Source organism: Dendrobates tinctorius, unplaced genomic scaffold (genome assembly GCF_039654945.1).
Source record: "Dendrobates tinctorius isolate UK_male_01 unplaced genomic scaffold, ASM3965494v1 ptg000028l, whole genome shotgun sequence".
NCBI classification, from domain to species: domain Eukaryota; kingdom Metazoa; phylum Chordata; class Amphibia; order Anura; family Dendrobatidae; genus Dendrobates; species Dendrobates tinctorius.
Window position 1 is genome coordinate 12298461 of NW_027361696.1, and position 14099 is coordinate 12312559.

General features: G+C 49.1%; 1 protein-coding gene across 7 annotated transcripts in view; it reads left to right on the forward strand.

Annotated features, from left to right (window-relative positions):
- The window catches only part of LOC141085092 (alkaline phosphatase, tissue-nonspecific isozyme-like), a 59936-nt gene that overhangs the window by 25819 nt on the left and 20018 nt on the right, over positions 1–14099 (forward strand). For 4 of the 7 annotated variants that reach the window (XM_073570161.1, XM_073570156.1, XM_073570157.1 and 1 more), the window contains exons 4-7: positions 2829–2939; positions 12124–12298; positions 12403–12578; positions 12647–12790. In XM_073570161.1, coding sequence (XP_073426262.1) covers positions 2829–2939; positions 12124–12298; positions 12403–12578; positions 12647–12790 — 606 coding nt within the window. The remainder of the gene's footprint in view (positions 1–2828; positions 2940–12123; positions 12299–12402; positions 12579–12646; positions 12791–14099) is intronic. The other 3 variants (XM_073570160.1, XM_073570162.1, XM_073570158.1) reach the window with 2 other exon arrangements.

Genomic DNA, 14099 nt, shown 5'->3' on the forward strand with positions numbered 1-14099 from the left:
TCTACACTGCCCTGGGACTACAGCCCTGCCTGTGGAGGGCTATAACATCATTGCTGCACTACGCCATCTGTCCCAGAGGATCTGTCTGCAGCGTCAGCTTAACATCTTCCTTGCCGAATACCACAGGTGGCATCACGAATCATCTATTCATAAACTTTATTCCATCACTTCACTCCCTTACATGGTCGCCCAGGGCCACAGACTGGGTCACCGCTACTGTGACACTTCCCTGTGAAATACCAGCCCGGTACCGAATACCCCACTGCCCTGGCGGGCGATCCATTTTGGCATCACGAACAGGATTAACGGAGCCCGGTATCCCCGGGTCCTGTGTGCCAGAGACTGTGGTGCTATAGACTGTGTGCGTAATTGGCGCCATTACCGCCATTATCCCGCTGATTGGCGCGCGGGAAGAAAAGGGGGCAGACCTTCATGGGAGGAGCCAGCCGAGAAGCGCGAAAGAAAGGAGCGTGCGGGAAGTGAGAAGCTGAGGCCTGCAGTTCCGGTGCCCCCTGATCCAGCCGAGGAGCGACATCCGGTAAGCCAGTGAAACCCCGCGGCCTGGCCCACATTAACTAGGGGGAGAGAAAATGTCTGAGGACAACGCCAATGCAGCGGCGGACGCTCCCGCTAACCTCCCAGCGCCACCAGATGCAGGGTCCAGCGCAGCTGCGGCTCCAACAGCGCCACTGAATCCGGCAGCCAGCGCTGCCTCCAGGGCACCGCAAGAATCAGCGTCTTCAGGTCCAGGAGTTGACCAAAGGTATGGCTGCACTTGCCAAAACCTGCAGGAGTCCTCCAAGGAGAAGATCCAGTTGGCCTCCAGTCCAGAGGATGTCCCATGGATGCGGAGGAAAAGGATCCCGTGATGATTGATGGCATCCCCATGAACGCTTTGCTGGACACTGGCTCTCAGGTGACCACTATGCCGTATATCCTTTACAAGCGGTATTGGGCGGACTCTGAACTTACCTGTGGCCCAATTGATGAACTGACGGTAGTTGCTAGTAATGGTCAGTCTTTACCGCAGATACAGTTGTGGCCAAAAGTATTGACACCCCTGCAATTCTGTCAGATAATACTCAGTTTCTTCCTGAAAATGATTGCAATCACAAATTCTTTGGTATTATTATCTTCATTTAATTTGTCTTAAGTGTAAAAACACAAAAGAGAATGCAGCAAAAAGCAAAACATTGATCATTTCACACAAAACTCCAAAAATGGGCCAGACAAAAGTATTGGCACCCTCAGCCTAATACTAGGTTTGACAACCTTTAGCCAAAATAACTGCGACCAACCACTTCCGGTAACCATCAATGAGTTTCTTACAATGTTCTGCTGGAATTTTAGACCATTCTTCTTTGGCAAACTGCTCCAGGTCCCTGATATTTGAAGGGTGCCTTCTCCAAACTGCCATTTTTAGATCTCTCCACAGGTGTTCTATGGGATTCAGGTCTGGACTCATTGCTGGCCACCTTAGAAGTCTCCAGTGCTTTCTCTCAAACCATTTTCTAGTGCTTTTTGAAGCTTGTTTTGGGTCATTGTCCTGCTGGAAGACTCATGACCTCTGAGGGAGACCCAGCTTTCTCACATTGGGCCCTACATTATGCTGCAAAATATGTTGGTAGTCTTCAGACTTCATAATGTCATGCACACAGTCAAGCAGTCCAGTGCCAGAGGCAGCAAAGCAACCCCAAAACATCAGGGAACCTCCACCATGTTTGACTGTAGGGACCGTGTTTTTTTCTTTGAATGCCTCTTTTTTTTCTCCTGTAAACTCTATGTTGATGCCTTTGCCCAAAAAGCTCTACTTTTGTCTCATCTGACCAGAGAACATTCTTCCAAAAGTTTTAGGCTTTTTCAGGTAAGTTTTGGCAAACTCCAGCCTGGCTTTTTTATGTCTTGGGGTAAGAAGTGGGGTCTTCCTGGGTCTCCTACCATACAGTCCCTTTTTGTTCAGACGCCGACGGATAGTACGGGTTGACACTGTTTTACCCTCGGACTGCAGGGCAGCTTGAACTTGTTTGGATGTTATTCGAGGTTCTTTATCCAACATCCGCACAATCTTGCGCTGAAATCTCTTGTCAATTTTTCTTTTCTGTCCATATCTAGGGAGGTTAGCCACAGTGCCATGGGCTTTAAACTTCTTGATGACACTGCGCACGGTAGACACAGGAACATTCAGGTCTTTGGAGATGGACTTGTAGCCTTGAGATTGCTCATGCTTCCTCACAATTTGGTTTCTCAAGTCCTCAGACAGTTCTTTGGTCTTCTTTTTTTTCTCCATGCTCAATGTGGTACACACAAGGACACAGGACAGAGGTTGAGTCAACTTTAATCCATGTCAACTGGCTGCAAGTGTGATTTAGTTATTGCCAACACCTGTTAGGTGCCACAGGTAAGTTACAGGTGCTGTTAATTACACAAATTAGAGAAGCATCACCTGATTTTTCGAACAGTGCCAATACTTTTGTCCACCCTCTTTTTTATGTTTGGTGTGGAATTATATCCAATTTAGCTTTAGGACAATTCTTTTTGTGTTTTTTCATTTAAGACAAATTAAATGAAGATAATAATAACAAAGAATGTGTTTGCAATCATTTTCAGGAAGAAACTGAGTATTATCTGACAGAATTGCAGGGGTGTCAATACTTTTGGCCGCAACTGTAGGATGTAAAGAAATTACTGTTAAAGTGGGTCGAGTAGAGTTAAAATCTCAAGGTCTGATAGTTGTGGATATTGATCGACGAGAATGTAACCCAATGATGACTCTTGGTACCAATGTGATTGAAAATTGTCTTTCCGAGGTTATTTTCTTGTTGCAACAGGTGGCTGGGACTGCTGGTTCCAGTGAACAACGAGTCCTGCAGAATGAGATCAAGGCCCTGATGCAAAGACAGCAGGTAGAACTCTCTGGCGGAGAAATTGGCAGCGTCAGAGTGAGTGATTCTTTCCCAATTGCAATACTCCCCAGATGTGAAATGTTGATTTAGTGTCGGGCAGCCATAGGCCTTAGAGGAAAAGATTACCAGGCAATGGTAGAACCAGTGTACTCTGATAGCAGGCCCACTGTCCTGACAGCCAGAGGGGTAGCTGATGTTCGCACCTGTACACCTCTTGAATTGTGGGGAGGAGGAGGCCATAGTACCTCGGTATGCCGCAGTTGCTAAGCTGCTTATTGTAAGTAACAACGCAATACAGGCAACAGAGCCCTTGGTCTCATCCGACCAGGTGGAGGACAATGGCTCTGTAAAGCAGCTGGAGGAGTGGTGTCAGCAACTGCATGTGGGAACTGACTCCACCCCTTCATACCAAAAGAATGGGGTTTACCGAGTGACTCAGGAGTATGAGCGGGTATTCAGTAAACACCCTCTAGATTTTGGGAAGGCAAAAGGTTCAACACCATATCACCACTGGAGACCATCCACCCATAAAAGAAAGGTACCGGCCTATACCCCAACACAATACCAGTGTGCTAAAAGTATGTTGCGGGGAATAAAGGAAGCTGGGGTGATCAGAGATAGTTGTAGCCCCTGGGCAGCTGCAATAGTATTTGTGAAAAAGAAAGATGGTACCATGAGAATGTGTGTTGATTACAGAAAAATTAACAGCATTACACATAAGGATGCCTACCCATTACCCAGAATTGAAGAGTCATTAGCCGCACTTAAAACTGCTAACTATTTTTCCACCTTGGATCTCACTAGTGAGTATTGACAGGTTCCCGTGGCAGAGGCAGACAAGGAGAAAACAGCGTTTACCACCCCAATGGGTCTCTGTGAGTTCAACTACATGCCATGCGGGCTCTGCATCGCTCTAGGGACATTCCAACAGCTAATGGAGTGCTGTCTTGGACACAAGAACTTCAAGACAGTCCTGTTGTACCTTGATGATGTCATTGTTTTCTCCAAGACTTATGAAGACCATCTGAAACACCTGGCTGAGGTGTTTGAAGCCTTGTCCAATTTTGGCCTGAAGGTGAAGCCTTTCAAATGCCACCTCCTGAAGCCCAAGGTTCAGTACCTCGGTCATGTAGTGAGTGCAGAAGGTGTGGCACGGGATCCTGACAAAATCACAGTCATCCGGGACTGGCAGAAACCCAGCAACCTCCATGAAGTACGCCAATTCCTCGGACTGGTAGGCTACTACCGAAGGTGCATCAAAGGCATCACTGAGATAGCCACTCCTATGCAAAATCTTCTGGTAGGTCAGCCCAAGAAGGACAGAAAGCAGAGTCCTGCATTCGAATGGAATGAGGAGCTGGAGAGGTCCTTCACTCGACTGAAGATGGCTCTCACAGGAGATGAAGTTCTGGCCTACCCAGATTATGACCAACCCTTTGTGATGTATACTGATGCCAGAAACGTGGGACTTGGAGCAGTATTGTCACAGGTACAGAATGGCAAAGAAAGAGTGATCTCCTACGCCAGCAGTAAGCTTCGTCCCACTGAAAGGAACCCTGACAACTACAGTTCCATCAAGCTGGAGTTCCTCGCCATAGTCTGGGCTGTGACTGAACGATTCAAGCATTACCTAGCTTCATCCAAGTTTACCATCGTCACGGATAACAACCCGTTGACTCACTTGGAAACTGCAAAGTTAGGTGCACTGGAGCAGCGATGGATGGCTCGGTTGTCTAACTATGAATTTACCATCAAGTACCGAGCAGGGCACAAGAATGCCAATGCTGATGCGCTGTCCAGGATGCCTAATCTGCCAGATGCAGGAGAAGACCCTGAGGCACTCGAAGAAGTAGAGTTACTTCCCTTCCACCGGCCAACTGCGGCCCAACGTGCCCAGGGAGCGAGAAACAGACAGTCTATCCTGAAAGAGGCTACCCTAAATCCATTGCCTCACCATGACTGGGCAGAAACCCAGGATAGCGACCCCGCAGTCCGCCTGGTGAAGGAGCTACTGTCACAAGGTCACTCACGCCCGGATTCAGATGCTCCTGAAAAAACCCAGCAGTTGTGGAAAGAAAGAGGCAGACTGCTCATCTATGAAGGAAAGCTGTGTCGGAGGAGTATCAATGCCCGCACTCATGAGTTGGTCTGGCAGGTGGTAGTCCCAAAGAGAGAGGTATCAATGGTCCTGGAAGCATACCACAATGGAGCTGGACACTTTGGATGGAAGAAGTTGGAAGCCTTGCTCCAGGAGAGATTCTACTGGGCTGGTATGAGGAAAGCCATTGAAAATTGGTGCCAAGAGTGTGGACAATGCAACTTGCGCAGAAAGGACTGTAACAGCCAGCGACCTCCTTTGCAGCCAATAATAACCAAGCAACCACATGAGTTGATTGCCCTGGACCATGTGAAGCTGGTCCCAAGCCGTTCCGGCTACATTTATGCTGTTACCATCGTTGACCACTACTCGAGATTCCTGGTAGTAGTGCCTGTCAAGGATCAAACAGCCAGGACAGCAGCCAGAGCATTCCAACAGCACTTTTGCCGACCACACAGTTAACCTGAGAGAGTGCTTACAGATCAAGGTCGAGCTTTCGAGGCAGAAGTGTTCCAGGAATTCTGTAACTTGTATGGTTGCAAGAAGATCAGGACAACCCCGTACCATCCACAGACCAATGACATGTGTGAAAAGATGAACCAGGTAGTGATTGACCTACTGAAGACCTTGCCTTTGGACGAGAGGAATCTGTGGCCAGAAAAGTTGCAAGATCTTGTAGACCTCTACAATCACATTCCTGTGAATTCCAACAACTGCACTCCACCTAATGAGAGCGAGGCCTGGCAAGTTGCCAATTGATTTGGATATGGGAGTCCTTACCCCTGAAGTAACATCCCCAGATGCTGACTGGGATACAGAAAGGCAACAGCAATATCGAAGGGTACAAGAGTGTGTGGAAAAGAGTCTAGCTCAGGCAAGACAAAAACAAGAGAAGAACTACAACCAAATTACACCTGCAGTTCCCTTGTCACCAGTAGAACAAGTCCTCAAGAGGAAAAGAAGGCTGCATAAATTGGATGACCAATGGGAAGCTGAACCCTGCCTTCCTCCTAGGGAGAGTGATGTCATGCCTGGAAGCAATGAAGCGTCTCTCTGGCAGTTAACCATATGCAGCACAGTTCCCACTCCGGGCCAGCAGAGGGAGCTCTGAACCAATACTAAGGGGAAGAGCTTCTCTCTGGGGGCCAGGAGGGGAAATCAGTCAGTTAGTGTGAGGAGGGCGTCGTGTGCAGACGTGGAGGAGAAGAACTGAGTAAACTGACAGTCCTGCACCAGAAACCAGAGGAATAGGAAGCTGTAAATTACCTATTCCCACATAATCCTCGGAGGCACAACAGCGACAGGTGAGCCAAGAGAGATAGAAGGCTACGGCTGTCTGCCATGCAAGTGGAGTGTGGATAACATCAGAAAGGAGGAACTCCAGTGTAACTCTGTACTGGAAGTACTTCATAGAGAGCGCTAGTAAGGAGACTGCACAACCCATCTGCCAGAGTGATTCCTGATTTGCCACCAGCTCCTGTGCCATTTGTACTCAGGACCCTGGACTGCATTTGCCAAGTAAAGGTAAAGAAACTGCAACCTATTGTGTCCTTGCCTTCTTGCTGCAACCTCCCCGGTACTGCTACATCTCTGTGCCTGACACTGCACCTTCCTTCCCACTACCCGACTACAGCCCTGCCTGTGGAGAGCTATAACATCATTGCTGCACTACACCATCTGTCCCAGAGGATCTGTCTGCAACGTCGGCTTAACATCTTCCTTGCCGAACACCACAGGTGGCGTCACGAATCATCTATTCATAAACTTTATTCCATCACTTCACTCCCTTACATGGATGCCCAGGGCCATGGACCGGGTCACCGCTACTGAGACACTTCCCTGTGAAATACCGGCCCGGTACCGAGTACCCCACTGCTCTGGTGGGCGATCCACTATCTCAGCTGCGAAATCCACTGAAGCTGCTGTACAGGCAATCACAGACGCGGTTTCACGTATGTCCATGTCCTCCTACGCGCCGACAGTTACCCGCCTCCCGTTGCCCGATAAATTTTCTGGAGATGGCGCCTCCTGTAGGGGTTTTGTCAGCCAATGCTCTATCCAGCTGGAGTCACTGGCTGCGCGATTCCCTACGGAACGGGCCAAGGTGGGGTTTATTGTTTCCCTTCTGTAGGGCAAGGCGTTGGAGTGGGCTACGCCACCATGGGAGCGTGGTGACCCAGAGGTTCGGACCGCTGCTCAGTTTTTGACAGCTATTAAGCAGGTCTTCCTGGGACCATGGGTCACGCACGACATCTCTCTTCAGCTACTTGCTTTGACTCAGGGATCCCTCTCGGCTAGTCAGTATGCCGTTCGTTTTCGGACACTGGCTTCCGAGCTGGAGTGGTCTGACAAAGCCCTCATCCCTGTGTTTTGGAGAGGTTTGGCGGAGCATGTTAAGGATGCTCTCTCTACCAGAGAGGTTCCTGCAAGTTTGGAAGAGCTGATTGCCATTTCCACCCTCATTGATCTCCGTTTTTCGGAGCGCGGCCTGGAGCATGCTCAATCCAAACGGAAGATTACCTCGGCTCCCAACTTTTTTGAGCCTCTAGAACCACCTGAGCCAGAGACTCCACTCCCAGAGCCCATGGAGGTGTCTCGCGCCGTTCTCGAGACGCGTCCGGCACAAAACTCCATTTGCGGTTGCCATTGTCAACACGCTGTTTCTCAGGACAACAGTGCCCCGCAATGGCCAAACTCTGTGCCACTGGGCAAGACCTTTGTCCCCCCTCGCCTTCGGCCGAAGGTTCTCGCGTGGGCTCAAGCGTCCAGGGCGGGTGGTCACTGTGGCTACATGCAGACCACAAAACTCCTTTCAGGGTCATATTGGTGGCCGCACAGGGCCCGGGACATTAAAAAATATATTCAGGCATGCGCCTCTTGTGCTCGGGTAAGCCTCCTTAAAGAGAGTGGAGATGTCCGTCTACACACCGCGGCGTCCCACTTCAACTTATGCTTCGGCCGGTTATGCCGCTCCCGTTGTCTCCCACGTGTCCCTTCTTAAAGCTGGCGATCTTGCCGCCTCTGATACCTTCCATGTGTCCCGATTTTCCATGTCACATACCGGGACATCAGACTTGCCTTCGGACGAGTCTGAGGCTTATTCCTCTGATGGGCACAGGGTGGTGGATTGGAAGGCTCAAAGAGGAGGGGGCCCTAGGAGGGGGGTAATGTTAGGTGTCTGGTTTCTGCATCTGCTCTGCAGGAATCCAGAGCCTCACATTCTGCGGTCTCCTGCTGTCTATCTACTGCAGAGGAGATTACTTTGCAGCAGACCGCTCCAGAGACTAAGTCCCTCTGTGCTCCTACTGGGCCTGCTCACGAGGCGATCTCCCATTGGAGATCGGGAGTCATGTGCCCAGGTCCTGCTCCAGATCTCATTGGTCCATCTCGGAGATCTGGAAGGTCCCGCACGGCTATAAAAAGCACACATGACCGTTCGGCCATGTGCTAGTATAGACTATACTTGATATGTGTGAATAGTGACTGATGTATGATTCTGGTGACTGACTCATTATAAAACCTCTTCCCTCTGATATTACGTATGTGGATAGGGAATTAGTACAGCAGTCAGTGCCAGTCAGTGGCAAGCCTTAGGCCACTGTGCACACCGCACCTCTACGCTAGCGTCTGACATTGCCTTGCTTTCTAGCTTTGTCATTGAGCGGCAGTGTCCTACGCCACGCTGCAGTTGCAGCCCTTCTTGGCGCTCGCAGTAGCGACGCCGCACACATGGTAGGTCTAGAGGGACGTAGCTCCTCTGTCTTAGGTCCTGCTCCTGTGACCAAATACCGTGTGTGCATTTCCCTGTGGTCAGTGACTCCAACAGGCTCAGCGTTTTTTGTATGTTTATGTTGCGGTGCCTCTGTGTGTGAACAGAGCCCGCTCTGCGCACTTCGGGTGAAGTTGAACCCGTGCGCATTATACCGCCATATTGCTAATTTGTCATTACCTAGCAGCTGTCAGGATCCTGTCAGCGCCGGCATGCAGCCTCCGCTGAGCAGTGACTCACCCGCACTGTAGGGGGGCCCGGGGTCAGGTACAGCCGGAAAGTACAGATACACAGGACCTGTGGACGCTGAAGTTTAGCAAGCAGTCACAGGACCTACGGTCATGTGACTGCAAGGGGGCGGGGCTTAGCATCCTGCTTTCAGAGATGGCAGAACACTATACAGAAATACTCAGAGTCAGGCAAAACGGAGGTCATACACAGAGATATCAGTAAAGTACCAGGGATGAAACAGAACGGTTAGTCAGGGTCAAGCAGAAGTCAAAACCAAACAGACATAGAAGGTACCAAGCAGAATCCAAAGCAATATCCAGAAAACAGACTGAGTCGTACACAGAGAATCAAGCAACCAGAACACAGCACAAACACACTCAGGGGTCACCACACAATGCCAAGGGCGAAAGTATAATTGACGGGGGATGGGAGCTTCCTGAGGCTATAAGAAGCTTTCCCAGAACCAATGAGAGGCCACCATAATAGGTCCCAGGTGTACAGGTAAGAGTCTGCACTGAGATCAAAACATTAACCCCTGAAGTGCCGGTCACCCAGCACAGGTATCATGACAGCAGCGGTGTAACATCTACTGCATGGTGGACCCCGAGCGGCGAACGCACTTTATTATTTAATTTTATTTACTGCGTTCCACCGTTCCTAACAGATTCATCAGAGAAGATTACCTTACTCCAGTCCTCTATGGTCCAATCCTTATGGTCTACGACAAACTTCAGCCTGGCTCTCCTTTGCTTCTCATTGATGAAAGGCTTTTTTCTAGCTTTACATGACTTGAGCCTCTAGGAACCTGTTATGAACTTTTCTTGCCGTGCACTTCACCTCAGCTGCCATTTGCCATTCCTTTTGTAGGTCACTTGATGTCATCCTGCGGTTACTGAGTGACATTTGAATAAGATGGTCAGTGGAGAGTTGTCTTCACCCTCTGCCAGTCTGCAGCTTTGTTGTCCCCAATGTCCGCTGCTTGACCTTGTTGTAATGGACTGCCGTCTTAGAAATTGTAAGGATGGAGTCAACATGACGCTCATTGTATCCCTCTGCTAGTAAAGCCAGAATTGAGCCCTTCTTTTCCTCACTCAAGACTTTTCTTTTCAACTCCTTTGGCATGGTTAAAAGTTATTTTTTCATTCCTATAACTTTTGGGATATTGTTAGCACTTGTTTTGCCACCCAGCTTGTCCTATTGCAAGAGGATTGTGAACACCACAGCAGGTTTTTTTTTATACTTTCCTTCGTTAAATAAGATTTGGCTCAGGTGATCACCTAATCAGAAGCACATTAAGTAGAATGAGGTGTACTCTGGTTGGAATTTAACTGACACTGGAATGGAATGGCTGTCAGGCATGTAGAGAAGCTGATTTTTATAAAAATGCAGTGGTCTCTTAATTTTTGCCAGAGCTGTATATGTGTCAAATAAAAGACAAACACGCACAAAATTTGTGTGAAACGCAATATTTGTTTATTTTTAAAAAAAAATTTTAAAAAATTGCGTGGGCTCCCGTGTAATTTTCTTAACCAGCAGAGGGAAAGATGACAGCTGATGTTAATATTCTGGGAAAGAGCCAATAGCCATGAAGATTCACAGGCAATTAATATCCGCTCACAGATGTTTGCTTAGCCTTTACTGGCTAGTTTACAGGGGAACCCCAGAAAAAAAATGACATGGGTCCCCTTATAAAATCGAACCAGCAAAGGCTAGGCAGGGAGCTGCGGGCTGATATTAATAGCCTGGGAAGGGGCAATGTACATTGGCATCCCCCCAGGCTAAAAACATCAGCTCTCAGCTGCCCCAGAAATGGCATATCTTATAGATGCGCCAATTCTGGCACTTAGCCTCGCTCTTCCCACCTGCCCTGTAGCGGTGGTAAGTGGTGTAATATTTATGTGGTTGATGTCACCTTTGTATTGTCCGGTGACATCAAACCCATGGATTAGTAATGGAGAGGCGTCAATAAGACACCCATCCATCACTAATCCTATAGTTATATGTTAAATAAAGACAAAGCCAGAATAAAGTCCTTTATTTGAAATAATCACACAGACTCCTTTATTGAATCTTAATTTACCATACTTACTGCATCCCCTAATCCCAGAATCCCTCGATCTCCTGCAACAAAAATAAAATAAACCAACACAAATACTCCCTGTCCACAATAGTTCATTTAGCCGAGTCTCCCACGAAAATCTCACATGTAGAGCAGTCACAACGCTCTACAAGGCTCCGGTGACACACTGACAGGAGGTGATCCTCCCGCAGTGTTTCACTGGGCTGCAGTCAGAGGTCACCGGAATTTGTGTTGTCACTTACAGCACTTCCACTGTGTGAGAATTTTCTCACCAGTGGTGCCGCAAGTGACAGCATGAACTCCGGTGACCTCTGACGGCAGCGCAGTGATACATTGATAGGAGGTGATCCTCCCGCAGTGTATCACCGAAGTGGCGAAGCGCGGTCACATCTCCCGATGATAACACTCGTTATTAAATGGACTACGGCGTAAAGGTAAGGATATGTTGGTTTATTTTATTTCTGTTGCAGGAGACGCGGACGCTGGGGATTAGCTGTTTGGTGAGTATAAATTTTTTTTGTCTTACAATTGAACACAGTCACCAGATGATGAGACTACTACTGTCCCATCATCGGCTCATGCTGTCACTATTATATCTGACAGCAGATATAGCCGGATGGGAGTAGTAGTCCTATCAGACAATGCCTGACTACACACAGACACTCGCAGACAGACACGAACATAGTCTTTGCGCACACACTCTTCCTGCTTCCTTTCCGCAGTGTTTTTGGCACGCAAATCCGCAGACCTTTTTACACCTCCGATTTAGCTGCGGATTTGACTGACTCAATGTAAGTCAATGGGTGCAGAAATGCTGCAGATCTGCAAAAAGATTTGCCATGCTGCGGAAAATAAAACGCTGAGAATCCGCCACAAAATCTGCAACGTGTGCACACAACCTAACACGGACTCCCAGGTACAGTGCGGGGATGATGGGGGTAGTTACCGGTGTCCTCCTCTCTGGAGACCTATAACACAGACTCGCAGGTACCGGACAGTGCGGGGATGATGGGGGTAGTTACCGGTGTCCTCCTCTCCGCAGACCTATAACACGGACTCCCAGGTACCGGACAGTGCGGGGACGGCCACTGCTTTCTTATGTGGAGTGAAGACCAATAAAGGCATTGTGGGACTCAGCGCCGCGGCCACTCTGGGCTCCTGTAATACCAGCCGCGGCAACGAGGTGGACTCCATCCTGAAGTGGGCGAAGGCGGCAGGTGGGAGACGATACCGGCCCGGGGGCTGACAACCTCCCGTGTACGGCGGGTTGTTGGGTTGCTCCTTGTTATTGATGGTCATGGCAGCTTGTTGTCTTCCCCAGGCCGCTCAGTGGGTCTGGTCACCACCACGCGGATCACTCACGCCACCCCGGCCGCCGCCTATGCCCACAGCGCGGACCGTCAGTGGTTCTCGGACGCAGAGATGCCAGCGGACGCAGCACGCCAGGGCTGCAGGGACATCGCCTGGCAACTGGTACACAACATCGCAGACATAGAGGTGAGGGCCCCGGGCCCCGAAGGGAGCAGAGACCCAGCTCCTGCTGATGGCGGCTTCTCCCTGTGCAGGTGATTCTGGGCGGCGGCAGAAAGTACATGTACCCGAGCGGCACCCCGGACATAGAGCGCCCCCAGGAGGCTGGGTCAAACGGCACCAGACGGGACGGGCAGGACCTGGTGACACTCTGGTACCAGAAGAAACCGCCGGCAAAGGTGCACAGAACCGCGAGTTAGCGTCTGCTCCACTCACAGCCAGAGCTGCGAGCACAGGGGAGCGAAGCTCTGGGGGTGACTGGAGGATGAGACATGATGTAACAGCAGAATAGTGACCGCAGCTCTGGAGGTGACTGGAGGATAACACATGATGTAACAGCAGAATAGTGACTGCAGCTCTTGAGGTGACTGGAGGATAAGACATGATGTAAAAGCAGAATAGTGACTTCAGCTCTGGAGATGTCTGGAGGATAAGACATGATGTAACAGCAGAATAGTGACCGCAGCTCTGGAGGTGACTGGAGGATAAGACACGATGCAACAGCAGAATAGTGACTGCAGCTCTTGAGGTGACTGGAGGATAAGACATGATGTAAAAGCAGAATAGTGACTGCAGCTCTGGAGGTGACTGGAGGATAAGACACAAAGTAACAGCAGAATAGTGACCGCAGCTCTGGAGGTGACTGGAGGATAAGACATGATGTAAAAGCAGAATAGTGACTGCAGCTCTGGAGGTGACTGGAGGATAAGACATGATGTAACAGCAGAATAGTGACTTCAGCTCTGGAGATGTCTGGAGGATAAGACATGATGTAATAGCAGAGTAGTGACTGTGGCTGTGGAGGTGACTGGAGGATAAGACTTGATGTAACAGCAGAATAGTGAATGCAGCTCTGGAAGTGACTGGAGGATAACACACTATGTACCGGCAGAATATTGACCGCTGCTCTGGAGGATAAGACATGATGTAACAGCAGAATAGTGATTGCAGCTCTAGGGGTGACTGGAGGATAATTCTTGATGATAATACAAGGTGAGTCATTGGATGTGGAATATCTTGAATTTTCCAAAGCATTTGATACCGTGCCACACAGGAGGTTGGTACACAAAATGAGAATGCTTGGTCTGGGGGAAAATGTGTGTAAATGGGTAAGTAACTGGCTTAGTGATAGAAAGCAGAGGGTGGTTATAAATGGTATATAACTGGGTCGCTGTGACCAGTGGGGTACCGTAGGGGTCGGTGTTGGGAGCTATTCTCTTCAACATATTTATTAACGATCTGGTAGAAGGTTTACACAGTAAAATATCGATATTTGCAGATGATACAAACCTATGTAAAGCAGTCAATACAAGAGAAGATAGTATTCTGCTACAGATGGATCTGCATAAGTTGGAAACTTGGGCCGAAAGGTGGCAGATGTGGTATAACAATGATAAATGTAAGGTTATACACATGGGAAGAAGGAATCAATATCACCATTACACACTGAACGGGAAACCACTGGGTAAATCTGACATGGAGAAGGAC